Source organism: Quercus lobata, chromosome 2 (assembly GCF_001633185.2).
Source record: "Quercus lobata isolate SW786 chromosome 2, ValleyOak3.0 Primary Assembly, whole genome shotgun sequence".
Taxonomy (NCBI): Eukaryota; Viridiplantae; Streptophyta; class Magnoliopsida; order Fagales; family Fagaceae; genus Quercus; species Quercus lobata.
The window spans coordinates 64,603,296-64,624,699 of record NC_044905.1 but is presented as its reverse complement, the minus strand read 5'-3'; the positions used below and the strand labels follow the sequence as shown (position 1 = coordinate 64,624,699).

The window sequence follows — 21,404 nt, the reverse complement described above, 5'->3', positions numbered from 1 at the left end:
CGCGTAGGCGCTTCCTATGATCCTCGGCTTGCCTTTGTGCACCTTCCAAGGCCGAGTCAGCACTACGGCGAGCTTGCTCCTCAGCAATTAGTTTTTTCCTCGCCTCCGCCAGGTTGTGCTCTGATATGGTCAAAGTCTGTACAGCGGACCCCCGTTTTTTCCTTTCATCCTCTAACTGTTGTTGACAGTTATTGAACATCTCATCCAGTCTAAAAGTGTTTTGGATAACCTAAAAGGAAGAGATTAACGCCATAGTTAGTAAAAAGCACATATTAGTAAGTAATGGTTGCAAGTAAAAAAAAAAAAAAAAAAGAAGAAAGTTGACTCTATACCATTTCCAAATATCTTTTATTGTTGAGGATAAGTTCATTCTTTCTTGCATTTTTTAGTTCGGCCATGTCCCTTGGAAGTAATAAAGCCTCCTCAACGACCGAGGCTACATGACACCCAATGCCACCATTGAAGTTCCTAAGTGATACGTCATCCCTCAGGGGCTCCCCACCGTGCATGGATGCGGGCAGCCAAGCTTGTGGCTCAGGAGGTTGAGTGTCCAACCTCTCCTGGCCTCGCTATAAAGTATGGCTGGTCTTCTGCTGCTTCGCAGCTCGTTGGGCTTCTTCTTCCTGGGTCGGACGGGATTTTCCAGTCTCCACCACGTCCTTCCCTTTTTTCTCCCTTCGTCTTTTCAAATTGGTAGCTTCAGCTCTTACCGGCTGAGGAGGTTGGTGAGAAGGCTTGTGAGGAGCGGGAGGAGGAGGAATATGAGATTGTGAAGATCTCCCCAGTGCACTTTTCCCGGGCTGGTTCTCTATCAACTCCATAAGACTTCTTTGGGGTTTCCTTTGCACACCCATTTCGTCGAGATCTTCCTCGGAGTGTATGGTCTGATTGAAAACCTCAAACTCATCCGAAAAGTCTATCAAATCGACTACTTCGTGCAGATTTCTTTCTTCTTCTTCCTCTTCTTCTTCCCCTCTTCTGTCCTCTTCTTCTCTAAGGACTGGTTGGGATGCGGATGCCCCTACTGAAATACTGGCAACAAAAAGTGGCTGGGTAGAAGGAGTGTCTCTAGGGAGCGGGATACCCTCTGGAACGACGAACCCCTGGTAGGCAACGCTGATACGTTGGAGCTGAGGGTCGCGAGCTCGGATTACGTATCTAGGAGCTTGAAAGGCGAATGAAAGAGGGGTGTATCTGAGAATCAAATGAGCTGTTGGGAGTTGACCGTCAGCTTCGTTCACATATATCTCGGCTCGTAACACCCTATCTAAGCTCGCTTTATTGACTAGGTTAAGGTTGGGTTTGGTATAACGCCTATTTGCAAAGTCATTGAATTAAAGGAAAGTTTCATGAGAAACAAAGATATTGAGACACGGAACAAATAAAGAAAATATGTAAACTAAAACTCATGAGTCCATGGCTATACTACCACCTGGTTCTCCCTCCTTCGTTGGGAAAGACAGGCCATCATGCCATTCTCCGGAAAAAATAAGGAAGTCCTCCTTTAAATTTTTGTTTGAAGTAGGAAAGCATTGGATTAATCTTACAGCGAGATACCTCGATTTGAGGTAATATCCCTGCCCCTTCAAATTATGAAGATTGTACACCTAGTTTACATCATGATGGATCATGTTCAAGTTCATTCTCTCATTTAAAGCTTCTATACTTCCCAGGACTCTAAACATGTTTGAGGCACATTGTGTGGGAGATAACCTAAAAAACTTAAGATAACTTCTAGTAATAGGACCCATGGGAATGGTCATCCCACCTTCAATGAAGGCGATCATGGGAATGACCACCTCTCCTGTTCTCCTATTGCCAACCCATTCCCCCTGGGCAGCATACCTCATACCCACAGTTGGTGGAATCCTATACTTGGCCCAGAAACTTCTCATATCCTCCTCGGATTTAACCAGATCTTCGAATTTACCCATTTTCCTAAGGGGTTTCGAAGAAAAATTAATAAGTTTAAGAGGGGAATTAAAAAGAGGTTTTAAGAAGATTTACATGTTTGAAAGAGGGTCCTCGGACAAGAGTCTAGTATTTGTAGACGCACAGGCAAACGTAAGAAAGTGACAGGTTCAGTGTATAAGCTCTAGGATTGTGTGATTGCTGAAAATAAAAGAGAGAATTGATTTGAAAAACTATTTATAGTGGCGCAGAAGTTACAAGCGGGAAAATTCCCGCTCGAAAAACAAGAAAAACCATCCATCGTGCGATTTACATCTTACCGTTGAACGTGGGGGACAAAGGCGTCGCCAAAATTTAATGCTGACATGCTCTGGACGCCGAAGCGTCAAGAGCATATCCAGAGCATACCAAAAGACACGTAGGAGGTCAGGAATAAGGGGTAAAGCCAAAGTTAAAGTGGAATAAGGGCATCAAAATCGTCCTTTTCTGCCGAGGAGTCGAAAAGCAAGATTTTGAGGGGCTATTGTGGAGGCCAATTCATTAGGAAGTATTATTAAAAGCAGTGTTAACTGGGCCCCTAGCCCTGTCCGAGGACGTTAGACCACCCGAGGAGGCCCAAATAAGGCTATAAGGGGAATAAAGTTAAGAAAGGAATAGAGGTAATGTGAGATGGGTCCAATAAGTGTCCGAGGACAAAAATCTCATCGGCAACGTGTGTCCGAGGTAAATCTGAGTACCATACCGTCACAAATTTACTTTAGAGTTACACCATAACTAAGGGTTGGGCATTAGACCAGATATAAGAAAAGAAAGGTAGACAAATATCTTCAAAAGCTGCTACCTCCACATTAAATGTCTTTCAACCAACTTTCTGGCCGCATTAATGAGGAAATGATGCCTGAACAGTGATCAAGCAGCCTTACATCCACTGGTTGATGGTTCTAGGAGATGTTGGATGGGGAAGAAGGAGTCCCCCAAATCTAACCTACACGTGTGTGGTAAGGATGATACGAAGGTTGTAATATATAACCTGGAAGAACGTACTGAGAGGGGGATTTGGTTCTTCTATACAATTAAGGTCTTGAAGAAAATCATATAAAACAAGGAGCTTAGTTTGTTCCGAGGATAAATTTAATAATCATATTCGTATCAAACCATCTTGAATCGTTAAGTTTGATCGTCTTTCTTCTGGGATAAATCTAGTTCTTCTATCCACGCTCTATAAATTTATTGTTTGGGCCGTTAGAGTTTGAGTTCAATCCGGTTTTGGGATCAATACAATTTCAGTCCCTACATATATATATATATATATATATATATATATATATATATAATAGGTAAAGTTGAGAGAAAATCTAATTAGATTTCAAATTGGAATTCAATTAGAGTCTAATTTTGCACCACGTGTTCCACACAATCTAAGTTTTCAAATTTTTGTGCCAATTGAGTTAATTTATTGTAAAAATTGGATTTAAAATGGAGTTTAATTTTGTGCCACAGCCCACATGTTCTATCTAATCTAAGTTTTTTAATTTTTATGCCATATGAGTTAATTTAGTGTAAAAAACGAGGAGTTCTATATAAATAAATCATAAAAATGTAATCATATATCTAACTCTATATATAAAATTAGAGGAAGAGAGAGTTTGAATGATTTTTTATTTATGAGCATTTTTTTATAACTAAAAAAAAATTCAAATTTATAAGTAATTTATGTAATATACCATGACTATGTACGGTCAATTATTAACTAGGTAATATATATATATATATATATATATATATTTGCTCTTTTAAACCAAAGTTTAGAGAAAATTCAATTAGAATCAAAATTGGATTTTGCTTTTGTTTGTTTTCCATACAAATTAAATTTTTTAGATTTTTGTTGTTATTTTTTGTCTGAACTAATTAGCATAATTTTTATACTGTTTCTATTCAGATATTTTGTATGCGAAGACATTGAATGTAACAAACTGTAATTGAGTTGAAAGATCTCATGCACCTATCCCCATTCAATTTTGGAGATACTATTTGACCAATTTATTATTTTTATTTTGTGTTATATATAGTAGAATTTCACAGATAATAATTGTGAATTGATATTGTATATGCAGTATCTAATAGTAATTTTCAAAATTTTATACGTAATAGCAATATAATAAGAGATTTAGCGTAACCAATATCATGAAAATTGCAAAAAAAAACTATTTTAGTACCTCTAAATGTCCTGGTCGAACTATGTCTTATATATTTAATAACTCAAACTAACATCAATAGCACTACTACAATTTATTATTCCCGTGTGTAAGAACGGGTTACATACTAGTTTAAATAATGATAAAAGAATTCTAAACCATTCCATATTAATGATGTTTATTGTATGTAATTGTGTCACATGACAGAACCTCATAGTCTCTCACATTAGATTTTTGCTTTCTTATTTTAAAAAACATAAACCAAATAAACTATTTATATATATAATTAGTGCACAACTATAAATAATTAATATGTGAATTTAACCCATGGACACATTCAATGAACTAATATTTTGACATAAATGTAATATTTGTTGAGGTGGAAGCCTAAATGAAGAATACGTCACTCGACAAAATCTCTGCTTTTATATATATATACTAATAAGTTCCCAGTGCGATGCACGGATAATTTTGTGATATTTTATGTAAGATGGTTTTGGAAAATGTTATACATATATTATAAAGAAAATTAAACTAAATTAGAGTAAAGAAACATATCCATTTTAAGATATTAAAAATTAGTTTAATAGCTTCACTGCACATTTGTAGCATTTTCAAGGTAAGATTATTATTATTTTTTTAAATCACGAAACCAAAAATAAATGCAAAAGAGTAACCAGACTTTGAAAATCAACTAATTTGTGTTGTGTTCACCGATTGCATACTAAGAAATGAAAGTATGCTGAACTCTCTTACTGTCTTCCTCTCATCGATAGTGTGATATTAAGACATGATGTGAGCAAGTACGTATGCATGTGTCTTATAGATAATTTAAAATCATGGTAAAATATGGCTTTACATTGTGTACCAAATATTCTCTCTACTTATATACCCAAAACAAAAAACTATTCACCAAATTTTTTCAAACCTAAATCATATTTAAGCCCCTAATTTAAAAAGAAAAAAGAAAAAAAAATTCCCCCTATTAGGGTTTCTATGGCATGATGGTGAATGACGTAGAAGGTGGCCCCTCAGATTATTTTTTCTCTCTTTTACAAATACTTTGTCAATGTCAAACATTTTATTTTGGTAATAGTGAAATAATGTATTTCAGTTAACAATCCACACCTTTTTTTTTTTTTTAATTGCAAATCATATGTAATTTAAATATTCATTTTTACAACTCATATATGGCTTTTAGGTTACTAAGGAAACTTTTATTGTGGAATAAGAATGGAAATATTTATGGAGCAATTTAAGAAGTTTATAGTGGGTAATCAATAATATATATAAAACCGAAGCCTCTGAAGCTCCCATAATTTTCCACGTCATCACTATTTTCTTTTTCTTTTTATTTTATATTCTTTTTATTTCAGATTCTTTTTCCACGTTAGCATTATTTAAAAACAAAAAACAAAAATTCTGATTTTATATGATAGATATTAGAAGATCATATATAGATACGTATAGTAAGATTAATGCCACTTAGCCGGTTGCCATGAATTAAGAGTCCCATTAGGAATTGGATTTTATTGGAGTGGCGTGGAAGTCTCTAAATCATGTTTGTATGCAATACAAACTCCTTCACAGTGAAGGAGGTACCGACTTACTCTTTGTATGCAATACAAACTCCTTCACAGTGAAGGAGGTACCGACTTACTCTCCTATATATGTATAAACCTACATGTATTGCCGCAAACTATTCTTTTGTTACAAACACTTCTTTCTCAAGGTATGAAAATTTCTATTCATAACTTTCTCTCTTTAATTTTTGTATTCTTTCTTTAATAGTAGTTTGTGTATGGTCTGTGTTTGTGTTTGTTTTTCCGTTAATAGTCTGTGTGAATATATTTCTTGGTACTTATGCAAAATCTTTAAAGTTGCCTTCATATTCTATGTTTCCTTTTCGTTTGCTATTTCTTGGCTTATATTATAGATTGTAATGTATATATTCATCAAACAATTTAGTTAATTGGTTTTCACATCCTTAAACATCACCCGTTCATGAATGGAGATTTCGTGCAATATACCACTAGGTTATTGTAGAGTGAAATTCTCTCACAACAATTTTGACATTTTGACTTTTTTTTCCAATTTTTTTTTATTCAAGGGTTTAGATTCAAAGTTACAAAAGCAACTTTCAATCCAAACCTTTCAAAAAAATTTCTATTGATGAATTAAAAAGCTGGTGACTTTATTTCATAAAGTCATTTTTTTATATTCTTAAGTAGAAAGGATAAAATTAAAAAAAAATGCAAAACTATTTTACAAGCATGCTAATTACACGGAAACCTAATTCAATTAGGAGAGAAGTTCAATTAGAATTAGGAGAAGAAGCTACAGGTCAAATGGAAACCTAATTCAATTAGAATTAGGAGACATAAGTTACCACATAGAATAGAAACCTAAATTCAATTAAAATTAGTAGAGATAGAAGTTACCAAATAGAATAGAAATCTAATTCAATTGGAATTAGCAGAGATAGCTAAGAACCTTGTATAATATAAAATCTATAATAGTGTTCTGTATTATATGTTAATATATTTATATTTGGTTTTGAAATTTGCTATTATTCTCTTAAAGTGTTCCAGATTCAAAAGATATGCTTTAACCCTCTATTCCAAATGTTAGTTTTATTACTTTTATAGTTTTACTTAAACTAAGTGATACTTGAACGTTGGTGGAATTTTCATAGTGAGGTTGTGTTTGAAATTGTAACTTTTAAATCAGTATGCTAGATTATGATACTTTTTCGATTACTAATATTGTTTGGTTACTTAGCATAATAGTTAGAACTTAGAAGCTATGTGGGTATGGTCATAAGAATATGTTTTTTCTATTCTCTGCCCTATACAACACTTCAATATATAACATTGGTTACACATTTTTAGATTGAATATTCACTTTAGGATTTTGATTATAATGAGAAGAATTTTGTGTAACAAGTCGCCTTCTTTGAACTTTACCATTGGGCCCAAATATTGGAAAAAATATTTCTTATAGGACCTTTAATCATTCCTTAACAATTGTAGTTGCTCTTGCTTGTGCTAAAATTTCCAACTTTTTAAATCAAATTGTTTTCTTCTAAAAGCCTGTGTTATTAACCTATCCATTAAATATCATTATCTTTGTTTTCATACTAAAAGTTTATGTTCTGGTAAATTTATATCTTTGTGGTGGGAAGTTTAATGAAAAGTTTTTAAAATCTCATATCCAATAACTTTCCCGTGCATCACACGGGTTAGCGACTAGTTATTAAAATGGTGGAATTGATAGTGCAAATTTAATTTTCTTTATTTATTGGTAACACATAGCAAAATGATTAACACATGTCAATAGTTGTTTGCCATGTGGTGTTTGAGAAGTGACATGTACCAATAGGCAATAGTTGCCTACCACGTGGTATTTGGGATGTGTCATTGTTTTATGAATCTTGAATGAGACATGTGTCACCACTTTGTGTATCCACCAGTTTGAGGGATCCCTTTTATAATATACTAGTCGTAGACCCACGCAATGCGCGAAAAAATCTAATATGATTATTTTTTATTGGATAATTATTGAATTAATATATTAGATTGTATATTTTTAAAAATTCAATATGTGTTATTTGAAATTATGTTTTAAATTAAAATTTTTTTTGTAGTGTAACAAAATATATTTTGTAGTAAGGTATTATATATAGTGAGATATGTATGAAAACACAATGCAATATATATATATATATTAAATTGATAGTATGAGAACTATTAGACCAAATTATAGCTATGTATACTTTTTTTATTACTATATAGATGTATACGGTTCAATTCTTATAGGTATATTTTTCTCCAAAACATAGATCCGCATCGATCTCTTTCTTCCTCACAATTGAAACAAAGTGAAAAAGTAAATAAAGATAACTATGCAATAGATGATTATTAATAAATCATATATCATAAAGTGGAAATATAAAATAAAATAAAATAAAATGCAAAAAGAAAAAGTTCCTTAAGTATCTATATATAAAAACATCAATAACATAATGATGTTCTAGAGTATATTATTATTTTATCTTATTCTCTTTTCGGCATTTTCAGTAAAGATGATCAACTAAGCAAAGTAAAAGCTTACCAAAAAAGTTGAAATTAACTAAAAATTTGATGGTGGAGACGCTAATTATTTGTAATAAAATGACCAAAATAAAAATAACAAATAGATATAAGAAAAACATATAAAATTTCTAAAAGAAATTTTACCAAACACATGGGTTGCAATAATACAAAATTACTACATTGAATATTTTTTTGACTTTTTTGATACGCTACAAATAAAATAACTTTATTCACTTTTTTTCATAGTATAAACTATAGAGTGATTACAATGATTATATCCCCCCCCCCCCCCCAGGTTATTTGATAAGCACTTTGATTGAAATCAAAATATGCTTTTTATTTCTTTTCCATTTTTTTTTCCAAAGGCAAGTCAACCTACCAGATAATCCAAATGATTATCATAAGGACATGCTACCATAGAGCAATTTTTGGTAAATGTATGTTATATCAAACATTTGATGATATTTTAGGCTTAGATATCATAGATCCAGCTTCTCAACACAAGCTGAATATCTCTTCACAATAAGTCTAATTAGGGGATTCTCCACAACATCACCAACCTAAGTCTTGTAACGGCAAACTGATATTTTTTTTCATTGTTTGTATCAACTACAACCTCGTCTTTGCGAGTTAAAAGCTCATTTGCCAGAACCATATGCATCTTGTACTTTTTAAGAGTTATATCAGTCTTCTTCAAAAGTATTTGTATATCTGTCTCTAGCTGTTTAGTTAGGAAAAGGAAAACTTTCAATTCCATTTCATTATAAAATAACAAAAAGTAAAAAAACTTATAGCAAAAGGCTTTCTATACAAAATTCCAATTAAAGGGAGACTAATAGGCCTTCCACATTTTTCAAGACATAGGGGATTATGGAAGACCATACATCCTTTGCCAACCATTTTCTCTTTCTCAAATTCACACTACCAAAGAAGTGTATGAAGCTAAAAACATTGTGAATGCATCTTTGTTTAGTGGAAGTCCATTGGCAGGCACATTCAAATTCATAGCAATGTATATTTTGTTTTGATATAAACTCAAATAACCAAAATCCAATCAAAGCTATAAGAGTGATTTGTGAAGGGAAATTTAAAAAATACAACACAAAAAAAATTAAATAAAAAAACCATCAACCTAAATTAGAGTTATAAGAAAGAACAAAAATCAAACAGTAGAGAGAGAGAGAGAGAGAGAGAGAGAGAGAGTACTAACAGTTTTTGTGTGGAAAAAATATGGATTGAATGAAATAAATGATATCAAATTTATACAAAATAAGATGGGGAGAAGAAGAGTTAAAATAAAAGAAGGAGGAAATGATGAAGAAAGTTTAACACTAAAATAAAGAGTAGTAAGGAGATAAAGAGGCAAAGAGGGAGGGGAAATGTTGGAGGAAGAAAAGAAGAGTTTTTTTTATTTTTTATTTTTTTTAGAATAGGAAGATGAAAAAGTTTAAATATTCAATTTCAACAATTACTTAAAATTAGAAAGAAGAAAACGAAAAGTTGAAATTAATTTAGGTAGCTAAATATAGTCAAACATTTGCATCTAATAAATAGTAATATTTGTAATGAATAGTCAAACATGTACATATATCCACTAAAACAAGTAATGAATTATTCAGTTTTAACAATTACTTGAAATTAGTATCCAAAAACAATTACTTGAAATTAGAAAGAAGAAAATGAAAAGTTGAAATCAATATAGGTAGCTGAATAATCAAATATTTGCATTTAAAACAAATGAATAGTAAACTGTTGAATAGTAATGGAGTGCATTAACAGGTTTGTCTATGAACTATATTTAATTATTTTTAAAAGATAAAATAGAAAAATCATAAAGGAATTTTTTTTTTTAAGTATGACGTGACTGATGAGGTGGCTTAATAGGAGTATAGCAACATTAAACTCTATGTCTTAGCTTTTAGATATATATAGATATAGACTAGTAAGTTGCCCGTGCGATGCACGGATAATGCTATAACGTTTTATATAAGATGATTTTGGAGAATGTTGTACATATATTATAGCATAATTGTTATAGAACTTTGTTAATAATGAGTTCAACATAAGAAGCAACAATTATAAATTATACACTCTTATCCATTATAATTATTCAGTTCAAGTGATAAGAAAAAAAAAACTTTGAAGGAATATTATAGAATAAAAGTTGATATTGAATATGCCTTTGTTTTCCTCCTTATATCTAAATAAAATGTACATCCCAAACACCCACAATTAATCACAGCCTTAACAAAACCCACAAGTCCACAACGTTTGATCTTAATATCAAAATCATAGTTGCCACTGTCAGTTAATATAAAATGCAAGTCTTCTTCCTTGGTAGTAGGAAACTCATACAGGTTAGAATTAGATGGAAAAACAATATTTGAGCTAGGTAGGTGTTGTCGAAAGATTGAAAGTAACGCTCCGTTTGTTTCGATGTAAAATATTTTCATTTTCAAGTGTTTGGCAAGATTAGACACTTGAAAATATAAGCATAAACCAGCCACCAGCCACCATCACCAAATACAAGCACAAACCACCACCAACCATCCAAAATCCAGATTGGCAAGAGAGAGAGAGAGAGAGGGAAAAAAAAAAAAAAAAAAAAACCACCGCCCTGCTGCCACCAAAATTTAGTGACTAAACACCACCACCTACACCACCACAACAACAACCACCAATAGGAAGCAACAATACCAAATGAAAACAAAAAAGAAAAATCCAAAAGCAAAGATCAATGAAACCCACCCTTTATTTAGCCACCATTGACATCGGAACCCACCGCCACCATTGAAACACACGAACCACCACAACTACAATCGTGGCTGTCACCAAAACCCAACCACCAAACTCAAAACCAAACCTGAAAACACCAAACCAAGCCCACCAAAATCCAACATCAATGACCCACCCCACCACTGAGAGAGAGAAAGAGACAACAATGCTTAGATCTAATGACGACCCACCCCACTACTGACCTTATCATTGATCTGCACTGCTATTATGCTCGACATCCACATCGGAAACATTGATGCTGAGAGTCAAAGTCCCAAGGGATTGCTAGAGAAGGTGGAGCTAGTGATAAGTGGGAGAGAAGGATTGAATGTGGGTTGGGCTGTGGAGAGAAACTGAAAGAGTGTGAGAGTGAGAAAGGTTGATTGAGACTAAGAGAGAGGAAAATGTAAAATATTTTACCAATATTTCAAGTGTAAAACATTTTACACTTATTTGCCTTGGTTGAATTGTTTGATTGAAAATATTTTACTTTTGACCAAATGTTTTACAACAAAACAAACACTGTAAAATGTGAAAATATTTTCCTGCAAATATTTTACATTAAAACAAACAGAGTGTAAATGACATCTATTATGTGTGTATTTTACATAGGATGACATGAAGGGTTATGGGTAGTGATAGGAATGACGATGCTACATCCTACTGACGAAGATAACATTAATGACGAAGGAAGCATCCTTGACAAAGTCATCAGGAACAACGAAGAAAGCTATCATCATTGACGAAGGCAGGGAGTCATTCAATGCAGTCAATCAATGACCTGAAAAGTTACGAAATCAACCAAGCAGATTGTTGGGAACCTCTTAAAAGTCTCATTATTGGACCAGAGGCGTTACTTGAGAAAGCATTAACAATCACAACGGCTAACCCCTAAGGCCGCAGGTATAAAGCTCTCATACAGTCAATAGAAGGTATGAACACACACTAACACTTTGAGAGCACATTTTGATTCTTTACTTTGTTTGGTCATTATCCTAACTTTGGCATCGGAGACGTTGTGGCAGGCACCACACCGGTGACTCTCATCGAGCATACCCTCGCACACCATAAGGGATTCCATCTGCCCACTCTTACTGACGAGTTTGTGTTTCATCAGTTTGACGTCGTCTGTGGGGACGAGTTTTCAGATTCATATTTGAAAACGTAGTTTCCATTAATTCTTTACATCCAGATGGAATCTAACCCAGATTCAGCAGCCTTGGCCCAGCAAGTTCAAGCCCTTGCAGCCACCATTGAAGAACTTACCAAACAAAACCAGGAAATGAAGCTACGACTCCAGCAGGTTCAGCAGGCCCAACAAGACGAAAGCCGGTCCAAGGGTAACCTGGAGGGAGAAGGGGATAGCCACAGGAGAGGTACCCCCCAAAGGTCAGCTACCCCGGACAAACAGAACTCAGATCTTCTTCGAGAAATGAGGAAAGAGATGGACGAACTAAGGAGCGCCATCAAAGAGAAGACGGACCGGAGTGTGGACAAAATGGTAAGGGCTACGGATTCACCCTTCACCGCAGCGGTACTTGAATGCCCCGTACCGTCAAAGTTCCGTTTACCTCAACTAGAGCCATTCGACGGACTCAAGGACCCTCAGGATCATCTTAATACCTTTAAGACGACTCTAGGTCTTCAACAACCACCTGACGAGATACTGTGTCGTTCCTTCCCAACCACTCTCAAAGGAGCTGCAAGAGAATGGTTCATGAAGTTGCGGACCTCGTCCATAGACAACTTCGAGCAATTAAGCAGTGCCTTCTTACGCCATTTCATAGAGGGGCAACATCCAAAAAGGCCAGTAGACTACTTACTTATCGTAAAGCAGGGAGAGAAGGAAACTCTGAGGTCATATGTCAAACGATTCACCCGGGAAACTTTGGAGGTGGACGAAGCCGATGACAAGGTGCAGCTGACGACCTTCAAAGCAGGGCTGAGGTCTAGAGATCTTGTGGCCTCCCTCGCTAAGAATCCACCAAAGACGATGGCAGAAATGCTCCTGAAGGCACAGAAGTACATGAATACTGAAGACGCTTTAGCTGCCATAAAGGATACCGAGAAGCCAGGCGACAAGGTAAGGAGGGAAGACGATCGCAGGGGGCAGAAGAGAGATCGACCAGATCGTCGGAACAACGACGGGAATAGGAGGAAAGATGATAAAAATCCTCGGACGGTAAGATTTACTCCTCTGGTCATGCCTGTTGACAAGATTTTCACGCAGATCAAGGACGAGCATTATCTCAAATGGCCTAGACCATTGCACTCATCCCCTAATGTCCGCGACAAGAACAAGTACTGCCGGTTCCACAAGGATCACGGCCATAACACGGAAGATTGCAGGGACTTGAAGGAGCAGATAGAGGAGTTAATACGGAAAGGGAAGTTACAGAAATATGTGAAGAAAGGAGAATATAGCAAGTCCAGAGATGACAATAAAACCCAGCACGGATCATTCTCCCGGGATGACGATCGTCCATCCCATCCTCCAAACAAGGTGATCGGGGAGATCAACACGATCACAGGAGGGTTGTTCTCAGGAGGGTCGTTTAAGTCACTCAAAAAGGCATACCAGAGACAAGTTAACAGCGTCCACACCGTACCCCCGTCCAAGCATCGACGAACATACGAAGACATGTCCTTCAATGAGGGAGATGCCATAGGAGTGAAGCAACCCCACAACGATCCCTTGGTCATAATGTTAAATATAGAAGGGTTCAATACCAAAAGGATCATCGTCGATAATGGCAACTCTGCGGACATCATCTACCTCCCAGCCTTCCAGTAGCTGAGACTAGATCCAAAAAGACTGCGCCCTTTTGACTCTCCACTCGTCAGCTTCAGTGGAGACAGGGTCTACCCCCGGGGTATAGTGACATTGACGGTGACGGCGGGGACCCACCCAGTGCAGTTGACTCGGCAAGTAGATTTCCTGGTGGTGGATTGTCCTTCATCCTACAATGTCATCGTTGGAAGACCCACGCTCAATAAGTAGAAGGCGGCAACGTCAACTTACTGTTTGAAGGTAAAATTCCCAACAGATAATGGTGTCGGTGAAGTGAAAGGAGATCAAGTCCTAGCAAGAGAATGCTACCAAGCCATCCTGGCTGGGAAGGAGAACCATACGTGGATGATTGAGGAGAAGGAAGAAGACAGGATAGAGGCCCTGGAGACGGTAGAGTTGGTAGAAGGAGAGGCAAACAAGACGACCAAGATAGGAACGACGTTGAGCCCCGAGATAAGAACAAAACTTATAAAGTTCCTCAAAGAGAATCTAGACGTCTTCGCATGGAGTCAGGAGGACATGCCGGGCATATCCCCAGAAGTCATCCAGCATAAGTTGAATGTGGACCCAGAACGGAAACCCGTCCAGCAATGACGAAGAACCTTCGCTCCAGAACGAGACTAGGCAGTTGCAGAGGAAGTTACCAAACTCCTGACGGCAGGGTTCATCCGGGAGGTGTATTATCTTGAATGGCTGGCAAATGTAGTCCTGGTGAAGAAAGCAAACGGGAAATAGAGGATGTGCGTAGACTTCACCGACCTAAACAAGGCATGCCCAAAGGACAGCTTCCCCCTACCTAGGATAGACCAGCTTGTGGACTCCACAGCTGGACACAAATTACTGACATTCATGGACGCCTTCTCAGGATACAACCAGATAAGGATGGCTGAAGAAGACCAGGAGAAGACCGCTTTCATCACAAGTCAAGGACTCTACTGTTACAGGGTGATGCCATTTCGGCTGAAGAATGCCGGGGCTACGTACCAGAGGTTAGTGAACAAAATGTTCAGCCAACAAATTGGCAGGAACATGGAAGTGTACATGAACGATATGCTCGTCAAGAGTAAAGAAGAGCTCGCACACCTGGACGACTTGAAGGAGACATTTACAACCCTCAAAGCACACCAGATGAGATTGAATCTAAGTAAGTGTGTCTTTGGGGTTGCTTCGGGAAAATTCCTGGGATTCATGGTGTCCCAAAGAGGAATAGAAGCAAACCCAGAAAAAGTGCAAGCCATCATCAACATGATGTCCCCCGGGACCGTTAAGGAAGTTCAAAAACTCACGGAAAGAATTGCAGCTTTGAACAGGTTTGTTTCTAGGGCTACAGACAAATGCCTGCCCTTTTTCAAGACTCTGAAGCAGGCCTTTGCCTGGACCGACGAATGCGAAGCTGCATTTCAAGAACTAAAGCGTTATCTGAGCAGCCCACCACTTCTAAGCCCGTCCAAGGAAGGGGAAAACCTATACTTATACCTGGCAGTGTCAGCCTCGGTAGTAAGTGCAGCCCTGATAAGAGAAGAGAGCAAGAAACAGCTACTGGTTTACTACGTCAGCCAAGCCTTCCAAGGAGCTGAGTCCAGGTACCCAAAGATCGAGAAAATCGCGTTTGCGCTGATAGTGGCTTCACGCAAATTAAGGCAATACTTCTAAGCCAATCCCATTCTTGTAATGACGGACCAACCAATCAAGAAATCAATGAACAAGCCCGAAGCTGCAGGAAGAATGGTCCAGTGGGCGATTGAACTTAGTCAATTTGATATTGAATACCATCCCAGAACGGCGATCAAGGCGCAAGCACTGGCGGACTTCATCGCAGAGTTCACTCTTCCAGACGAAGACATGATTACCAACGAGGTGGACAGATGGACAATACAAACCGATGGTTCGTCAGCTCAGAGGAAGGGGGGAGTAGGGGTCGTCATAACCACCCTCGACGGAGAAGTACTGAAATACGGGGTCCAATTAAGATTCCCGGCCACCAACAATGAAGCTGAATACGAGGGGATACTGACGGGATTGAGGCTTGGAAGGGCACTTGGTGCTAAAAACTTGTTGATTCAAAGTGACTCAAAGCTAGTGATTGGACAGATTAGGGGAGAATACGAAGCAAAGGAAGAAAGGATGCAGAAATACGTCAAGCTGAAGAAACATCTGACTCAGGAGTTTGATGTAGTGGAGTTCATGCAGATCCCAAGGAGTCAAAACATGGGGGCTGACGAAGTCTCAAAACTAGCTTCATCAGAAGAAGGGAAAATTGTCACAGATCTGGCAATAGAGGTCCAAAAACACCCCAGCATTGAAGAAATTGCAACATTCACCATCCAGGGCACAGACAGCTGGATGACGCCCATAATATCCTACCTCCAGGACGGGCACCTCCCTCTTAGCACGGAGGAAGCTAAAAAGATCAAGAAAAGGGCAGCCAGGTTCACGATCCTTAATGACGCCTTATACAAGAGAGGGTTCTCTATGCCTTACTTGAAGTGTGTTGACGAAGAAGAAGCCAAATACATCCTAGAAGAAATCCATGGAGGAATTTGCGGCGACCATGCTGGCCCCAGATCCCTGGTAAACAAGGTAATTCGAACAGGATATTTTTGGCCAACCATGCAGGTAGACGCAGCTGAGATCGTCAAGAGATGCGACAAGTGCCAGCGATATGGGAATGTGCAACGGCTTCCAGCAGAGAGATTGATGACTATAGCTTCTCCCTGGCCGTTCGCGCAATGGGGAATGGACATCGTTGGCCCGTTACCCCAAGGTAAAGGCCAGGTAAAGTTCCTGCTTGTTGCTATTGATTATTTCACTAAGTGGGTTGAAGCAGAGGCTCTTGCAACGATTACTGAGGCTCGAATCTGGAGCTTTGTGTGGAAGAACATAATCTGCAGGTTCGGGATTCCCTTGACGATCATATCTGATAATGGGAGGCAGTTCGACAGACAAGGCTTCAGAGAATTCTGTTTAAACCTTGGAATCAAGAATCAGTTCTCATCCCCGGGGCATCCCCAGGCAAACGGACAGACGGAAGTGACGAACAGGACGTTGCTCAAGATTATCAAAACCAAGCTGGACGAGGCAAAAGGTGCTTGGCCAGAAGAACTATATAGTGTCCTGTGGGCTTACAGAACAACAGCCAGAACCCCGACAGGAGAGACACCCTTCAGACTCACCTATGGCACAGAAGCGGTAATCCCAGTAGAAATTGGGGTAACAAGCATCAGGCGAGGAACTTTCAATGAAGGACTCAATGACAAGGAACTACGACTCAACCTGAACTGTCTGGACGAAGTAAGAGATAACGCATCCAGGAAGATGACAAAGTATCCGAAAAAGATGGCCGAGTACAACAACAAGAGGGTTAAACTCAGGCGACTGGACATAGGAGATCTCGTTCTACGCAAGACCACTACAGCAACTAAAGACCCTACTCAAGGAAAATTGGGCCCTACATGGGAAGGGCCTTACCGCGTCATTCACTACTCAAGGCAAGGGAGTTACCACTTGGAAACCATGGACGAATAAAGGCTCCCTCGACCATAGAACATCGAGCATTTGAAGAAGTACCACGAGTAAATGTAATAGACGAATGCATTTGTCCTTGAAATTAATGAAAGAATTATTCCTCTGATGTCTTTGTGCAGGCAGTTCTAGCTAATTATAAGGCCCATGAATAACTAAGTAACAAGATTCCGCCCTGACGAATGTAAGTTACTGACGACCACCCTAATAGGTATGAATCACTAAGTAACAAGATTCCACCTTGACGGATGTAAGTTACTGACGACCAACCTAATGGTTATAAATAACTAAGTAACAAGATTCCGCCTTGACGGATGTAAGTTACTGACGATAACCCAATGGGTATAAAAAGTTAAAGTGACAAGATTCCGCCTTGACGGATGTAAGTTATTGACGAACCTTGTAGCGGACACAAAAGCCAAAAAGGTGATAAAACGACTAAGTGACAAGGTTCTGCTTGGACGGACATAAGTTACTACTGGTACAACCCCTAGCAAGTGCAAGTGGCAAGAGCCCGTTTGACGAATTCACACAAAGAAAGGGGAAAAGGGAAGAACTGTCCATCGAATCAAAACAACACTCAAAATGCGTTCAAGATCATCAAAACAATCAGTTAACAGATTGTTGACGAACAAACATAGCGCAAGGTACAACAATATGAACGAGTATAAATCAACCAAAACAGCTGCTGAAAAAAAGTAAGTATACTTCATTTAAACCCATAACCACAGGGCAATTAACATTGTCTTCAAAATAAGTGATTGTTCTGGAATTAGATTTACAAAAAAAAAAAAAAAAGAGAAAAAGGCCCAAAACAAGACGGGCATCCACCGAAAATAAAACAAAAGGGAAAAATTTTCCTAAGTGTCAAGGTCAGGCATCAGCAGCAGCGTCTTCACCGGCAGGTGCGTCGGTGGCAGGCTCTGGAACATCACCATCCGGGGCAGAAGACTGAGCAGCTTCGTCCAGAGCCATCTCCTTGTCCACCTCTTCCAGATCCAAGCTCTCCATGTTGACCCCAGAAGGATGCTTGACAAGATACCTCCTGAGAAGCTCGAAACCTTTAAAATACCAACTGAAGAGTACGGTATTGTACTCGTCAGTGGTCTGGAAGGCCTCCACAGATCTGGCAGCAATGGTGATAAGTTTTTCTTTGGCTGAAAGAAGCTGCTCATCCTTCTCTTGAGTCAACTTGCGTTCAACCCTGAGGTCGTCATCCAACACTTTGACCTTCTCCTTCAATGAAGTTGCCTCATCCATGGAGGCAATTAGGTTCTTCTTCAGGTCAGAGTTCTCTTTCTCCAAGGCCTCCATCCGGATTGTCAGAGATGCCACCTTGGCCTCTTGAGTGAGATATTCGGTGGTAATATGGAGGCTCTCTCCCAACACCTGGAAGAAATTATAGAGTCGTCAGTAAAAAAAAAAAAAAAAAAAAAAAAAGAAGAAGAAATGTGTAAGGAGAACTCTGTACCTGGACGAGTTTGTGAACATGACGAGAGGCGACATCGTTCAAAGACATGTCGGAAAGAGCCCTCAAGTCCGCTGGAGTGACAACCTCGTGAGCCTTGTCCACAGCCAACCTTTCGTCATCCCATATTGTGGACGAACGGGTATCAGCCTTCTCCTTCTCCTTTCCTTTGCCAGCCACGCGCGACCTTTTGGAGCCGGGAGTAATGATCTCCTCTATTGACGTGGTCGGAGAGGCAATCCTCGTCGTCTCGGAAGCTATGGGAGGAATGGTATTAAGGGGAGTGGGAGCAGGGCCCTTCCCGGTCACACGCACAGTCTTCTTCCCCAGATTGGACAGCGGTTCGTCCTTTTTGGATCTCATTTTCGCGTACATGTCCTTGTTAAATTTTGTCGTCATCTCTGCAAGAAGAAAACGCTTATCAAGAATGCCTAAGTGCACATAAGAAAAATCAACACTGACGAGGATAATACTTACTTTTTTTGCCTTCAATACTGATTTGACGAAGAACGTAAGGAGACGGGTCAGGACCGAGGTTGTAAAATGCAAGGGACCGGGGGTCAACCAGTTCGTCCCAGCTCTCAATCGTCTCAGCGTACCCGATTACAGTCTCGATGCATTCCTTATACCGGCTCTTAAGCCCAGACCGTCTCTTAACTATACCAAACAAAGAAACAAAGGAGTTAGCAAGACTAGAGCCTCAAAGGTGGCAAAATTAAACGACGGGGAGAAATACTGACGCACCTAAGGTCGGGGTTCCCCACCGACGGAGCAACCTCGGGATATCACCCCAATCACTGCTGGATTGAGTCTCGAAGTTGTCCCCAGACACAAAGAAAAAGCGCGACTTCCAATACCTGAAGGACGAGGGTAAGCCCCTGACAATCCCTGTCTTTCTCTCCCAAGGGACTAACTCATAATACCCCCACTCCTTGGACTCTTTCAAACGATATAGATAGGTGAGCTCACCCATCCTGATCATATCCCCGTTGGAGGCCAACCATATTTTCATACAGTTTATCACGATCCTCCACGAGTTAGGCATGAGCTGCCCCGGAGCAATACCGAAGTAAGCCAAAAGTTCTATCAGGAACGGGTGGACGAGGAATCTAAGCCCGCAGGAGAAAGTTGACTCGTAAAAGCATACTTCGCCTGGAAAAAAGTGACAGGCCCTATCTTCGTCCCTAGGTAGACAGACACGAACCCTAGCCGCAAACTGGAACCTATCCTTGAACCTATTCACTGTTTCGGCGTCCAAACCACAGACCTCCCTAAGGGCATAAAAAGCCCTAACCTCCCGAGGACCAGAGACGGCTGTATCCCCTTCTGCTGGGTCGCCACTAGACGACAACCCAGTCTCGAGATCACTAGACCTAACCTCAGACATCAATTCTCTCCTTGCTAAACCCTCGAACCAATTAAGCGATTGACGGAGCAAAGGCAACAAGTTGCCCAAAACCACGCTCAGACAATTGCCCTCAAACACAAAATTTTCTAAAAATGGGTACGTACATAAGGACCCCCCTAGATGCGCAAAAAGAAATGAGATCGATGGGCAAGCTATCCTAACCTCCAAACTATCAACCATGGAAATTGAAGGGCAAAGAAAAGCAATACAAGCTAAATCCCCAGAAAAAAAAAGACCAACAAAAGAAGAAAAAGGAAAGGAAACAAAGAATCAGAAACTACACTGCAGTAAAGAAAAAAGGAAAAACCAGTGAGGAGAAACGTACCTCCAATGGCGGAACACCAAAAGCGCAGCGCAGATGATTTGAAGAAAAGGGAGTCTCAAGGAAAAGAAACGCTCAGAGTATCACTGGTATTTTTCTATTTTGCTCTTTAAAAAGTAAAAGAAAAATTAAAAGAGGAGAAGTTTTAAACTTAGGCCAAAAAACGATTGAAAAACCAGCGGGAAACCCAAGGGTCACAACCATTAATTCCACTGATCATCATGCGCCACGTGGCCACGTTGCGTGAAGCGCCGCCACTAGGCATTAAATGTGGAACAAAACCCCAAGAGTCACAAGAAAACTTTTCATCTTCCGTGATCGTCATGACACGTCACCGACGACCCCAGAACCTGGGGGGTAACTGATAGGAATGACGATGCTACATCCCACTGACGAAGATAACATTAATGACGAAGGAAGCATCCTTGACGAAGTCATCAGGAATAACGAAGAAAACTATCATCACTGACGAAGGCAGGGAGTCATTCAATGCAGTCAATCAATGACCTGAGCAGTTACGAAATCAACCAAGCAGACCGTTGGGAACCTCTTAAAAGTCTCATTATTGGACCAGAGGTGTTACTTGAGAAAGCATTAACAACCACAACGGCTAGCCCCTAAGGCCGCAGGTATAAAGCTCTCATACAGTCAATAGAAGGTACGAACACACACTGACACTTTGAGAGCACATTTTGATTCTTTATTTTGTTTGGTCATTATCCTAACTTTGGCATCGGAGACGTTGTGGCAGGCACTACACCGGTGACCCTCATCGAGCATACCCTTGCACACCACAAGGGATTCCATCTGCCCACTTTTACTGACGAGTTTGTGTTTCATCAGGTAGATATAAATAAAGGAGTAGAACTGCAAGAGGTAAAAATAGTGAATTGAAATGCAAAGAGTTTAGTCTGTTTG

At 39.1% G+C, this 21,404-nt stretch overlaps 2 protein-coding genes across 2 annotated transcripts; both read left to right on the top strand.

The window, feature by feature from the left end:
• Positions 1-12,257: 12,257 nt before the first annotated feature.
• LOC115968339 lies at positions 12,258-13,769 on the top strand. The gene is made up of 2 exons (XM_031087719.1): positions 12,258-12,476; positions 12,813-13,769. The coding sequence occupies exons 1-2, from the start codon at positions 12,258-12,260 to the stop codon at positions 13,767-13,769; spliced, it is 1,176 nt and encodes a 391-aa protein (XP_030943579.1).
• Positions 13,770-15,437: 1,668 nt separating this feature from the next.
• Positions 15,438-17,291, top strand: LOC115968327. Its single transcript, XM_031087696.1, has 3 exons — positions 15,438-16,337; positions 16,383-16,541; positions 16,701-17,291. The coding sequence occupies exons 1-3, from the start codon at positions 15,438-15,440 to the stop codon at positions 17,289-17,291; spliced, it is 1,650 nt and encodes a 549-aa protein (XP_030943556.1).
• The last annotated feature ends 4,113 nt before the right edge of the window (positions 17,292-21,404 follow it).

What these genes read in the sequence shown, in the direction of transcription:
- LOC115968339 (XM_031087719.1), top strand. Translation starts at nt 12,258, where the DNA reads ATGAAGCTACGACTCCAGCAGGTTCAGCAGGCCCAACAAGACGAAAGC. An exon ending in ACCGGAGTGTGGACAAAATG is followed by an intron (nt 12,477 to 12,812) that starts GTAAGGGCTACG and finishes ATCGTAAAGCAG; the next exon opens with GGAGAGAAGGAAACTCTGAG.
- LOC115968327 (XM_031087696.1), top strand. Translation starts at nt 15,438, where the DNA reads ATGACGGACCAACCAATCAAGAAATCAATGAACAAGCCCGAAGCTGCA. An exon ending in ATGCTGGCCCCAGATCCCTG is followed by an intron (nt 16,338 to 16,382) that starts GTAAACAAGGTA and finishes CCAACCATGCAG; the next exon opens with GTAGACGCAGCTGAGATCGT. An exon ending in TACCCCAAGGTAAAGGCCAG is followed by an intron (nt 16,542 to 16,700) that starts GTAAAGTTCCTG and finishes AATGGGAGGCAG; the next exon opens with TTCGACAGACAAGGCTTCAG.